The sequence below is a fragment of the Phaethon lepturus genome, unplaced genomic scaffold (assembly GCF_000687285.1).
Source record: "Phaethon lepturus isolate BGI_N335 unplaced genomic scaffold, ASM68728v1 scaffold17114, whole genome shotgun sequence".
Classification (NCBI taxonomy): Eukaryota; Metazoa; Chordata; class Aves; order Phaethontiformes; family Phaethontidae; genus Phaethon; species Phaethon lepturus.
In genome coordinates this window covers 1,918-4,899 of record NW_010532799.1, presented here as the reverse complement: position 1 = coordinate 4,899, position 2,982 = coordinate 1,918, and the positions used below count along the sequence as shown (strand labels likewise).

General features: G+C 56.0%; 1 protein-coding gene across 1 annotated transcript in view; it reads left to right on the top strand.

Moving 5' to 3' along the window:
* The window catches only part of ZC3H18 (zinc finger CCCH-type containing 18), a 39,824-nt gene extending 37,574 nt beyond the window's left edge, over nt 1-2,250 (top strand). Inside the window, 1 exon segment of the mRNA XM_010284970.1 lies at nt 1,931-2,250. Coding sequence (XP_010283272.1) covers nt 1,931-2,129 — 199 coding nt within the window. The 3' untranslated portion in view covers nt 2,130-2,250.
* The last annotated feature ends 732 nt before the right edge of the window (nt 2,251-2,982 follow it).

Below are 2,982 nucleotides of genomic sequence, written 5' to 3'. Positions count from 1 at the left end.
TCAGCTCCTCGTCTCGGGGCAGCTCTGAGGCTCTCTGGCCATAGTTTCCAGTTGCCATGGAGGCACAGAAAGAGGAAGGATGCAAAGCTCCCTGGGCAGGAGCCAGAGGTAGTCAGGGGGTCACGCAGAAGCCACCAGCTAAGCCATTCCAGCTCAGAAATGAGCAGGAGCCTGGGGATTTTCTTGAGGTCAGTCCCAGCAAAAGGAGCCAACTGGGTTTAGGTGCAAGCTCAGTCATGCCAGTGCCTCTGCCTCTTGCTAGTGCTAATGAGAAAGAACGTACAACCCCTTTGCCCTGCTGCTGAGCTCCTCGTGGCACCTGGCTCGGGTGCCCGATTCCCTTTCGTCATAGCTTGGCATACTCTCAGCTGCTCACTTTGCTGCTGTGAGATGTTAAAATGTGGCCCCTGCATGAGCCTGAATGGTGACTAGCCCTGGCTTTGTGCTTTTCCATCCCCTCTGGTGACCGGTGACCAGCTCATGTCCGATTTCTTGGCAGTCTGCACCCATTGCAGAACTGGATGTGTGGCTCCAGGGGCCTTGGGCTGTGCTTCGCTCGGAGCCCTTTGGCTAAAGGGTTGTGGAGCACCTTCTGCGGCACACCTAAAGCTTCCTTAGTCCTCCTTGCCCATAGCTAGCCAGCGCTGCTTTGCATTTCTCTAGCGTCATCTCTCCAAGGATCTCTGTGAGCAAACGGACGCAGCCCTGTCCCGCACCCCTGTGTTCCTTGGCCGGCAGGGCTCGTGTCATCCCCTCTCCCCAGCCTGGGGCACGAGCGAGCCTCAATTTCTGTGTGTCAGAGTCTTCCCAAACCAAAACCTAGCCCCAGCTGCCACAGCCCTGTCCTTCAGGCCCTGAGGTCCTGTTTTCTAGCAGCAAAGAGGAACCTCAGCCTTTCCAGACTGATGGTGTCGACCACATCCTTGGTTCTTGACCCTCGTCTGCCTACTGCTTTTTGGTTAGACAGTGTCGTGTGGTGGGTTCGACGTGCTCTGTGCCCAGGCACGGGGGTGGTTAAGGACCCACGGGGTTTCTCTAGGGCAGCCAAAGGGTGGGTCTGCATCCTGTTTTGAACTCCTTGGGGTTGTTTGGGTCATGCTTGCACAGCCCCGCTTCTCTGCAGTGTAGTATGAAAGGGCTCAAGTGGCATTAACAGAGGGGACGTTGACTCCCACCACTGACGGCAGCGCAGGCGTTCCCGAATGCTCCAAGTGATGAGAAGGAGCCGGACGAGGCTCAGACTGTGACTTCACTGCATCACCGAGCTAGCAGCACCGCAAAAACCCTGGCAGGCTCGTGATGCCGCTCTGCTTCCCCGTCCTGTCATCCTTGTCCCACCGTAAGGGGGAAGTGGTAGCCTGTGGTGGGAAAAGCCACTTGCCTCCAGCCCCGATTGCAGGAAAAGCCACTGCTGCCAGCAGCAGGGACCAGTGGCTCCTGTCCTGCCGGTGTGGGGCCCACCAGGCTCCCCACATGCAGGGCAGGGAGCGATCCCCCCCAGCCTTGCTTTGCTCCTGCCAGCAGAGCAGCTTCGGAGCGGAACTGGAGTGCAGCGCCGGTTGTCGGTGAGCTGCCTGCAACCGCCAGACCGCCACCGCAAGACCCAGCGGCGCCGCAGGGCAGGGGCTGTCAGGATTTGAGACCACAGGGGTTCTCCGGGGCTGCCCTGCACTTACCCGTGGTGCTCTCCCCTCCTTGCTTGTATGACCATGAGCTCCCTTGCACATGTGCATCCCCCAGCAAGCTGCTCCCACCTTTTACTGTTTCCACCGATTTTCCAACCCCAGGCCTTGCATCCTGAACCTGTTTTCTTCCACCAGCGCTTAGAGCGACACTTTCTGTCGGAGCAGATGCCGAAGGGGTTTGTTTCCACTGTGGCGTGCCACCGGCCAGCACCCTCTCACCACCCTCTCCTCTCTCTCCCTGCCAGGAAACGCCAGCTCTCACCTCAGTCCAAGAGCTCCAGCAAAGTCACGAGCATACCGGGCAAAGCATCCGAGCCGGGCCCCACGGGAGCCAAGGCCGGCAAGTCCAGCACCCTGTCGCGACGGGAGGAGCTCCTGAAGCAGCTCAAGGCGGTGGAAGATGCCATCGCTCGCAAGCGGGCCAAAATCCCGGGGAAAGTATAGTGGGCCGCGCACGGAGCGCTGCTCTGCCCCTTAGTGACTGTTCATGTTTTTATAAATAGTGTAAAAGCGGCCACTTTGGGATTTTGCAGTTCTGTCTTATTTTGGCTGCGATTCTTTTTAAAAAAAAAAACCACACAAAAAAAAAAAATTATTGGAGTTTTGTCAGCTGAGACGCCTGCGACGACTCGCTCCGGCTCCCGAAGGGCGAGTGGGGCCAGCCCCTGGCTCTGCCGGTGCCGGTTCCATGTAAATTATGCACAGAGGACTCCAGCCCCGTCGGATGCTCTCACTATTCCTCTTTCTCTCTGCCCTCCCCTCTTTGCTAGCCTTGAGTTGTATTCTCCTAGTTAGCCCTGCTGTGTGTTGAGTGTCTTCAGCAATGCAGTTCTATATACTGTGTAACGAGAGAGCCGAAAACTGCTGTGAACTACTGGCAACATCACCTTCTCCCCCTGCCCTCCCCCCCCAGGAACAAAAATATATATATATTCTTGACTAAAGTCTGATTGGGAAAATGACCTGTCTTTAATTTTAAGCATCGGCTTGTTTTAGTTGATTTAAAAGGAGCCCTGAAGGTGTTGTGGGGATGTCTGTCTAACAAGGAGGGTCCTTTTCCCTTTTTTTTTTTCCTTTTTTTTTTTTTTTTTTTTGAGGGATCTCCCTGAAATAAAGTATTTTGATAACCAGTTCTTCCTTTCTCTCCTGTTCTCTGCATCCCCTCTCCGTTGCTGTCAGGGGCCGGTGGGCCCAGCTTGGGGCTGTGTAATTTATTTTTCCTGCTCTGCTGGTGCCCCTGTGGCCGCACCAACTCTGCCGCGCAGAGGCGAGCTGCGGCATCACCTAAGGGAGCACC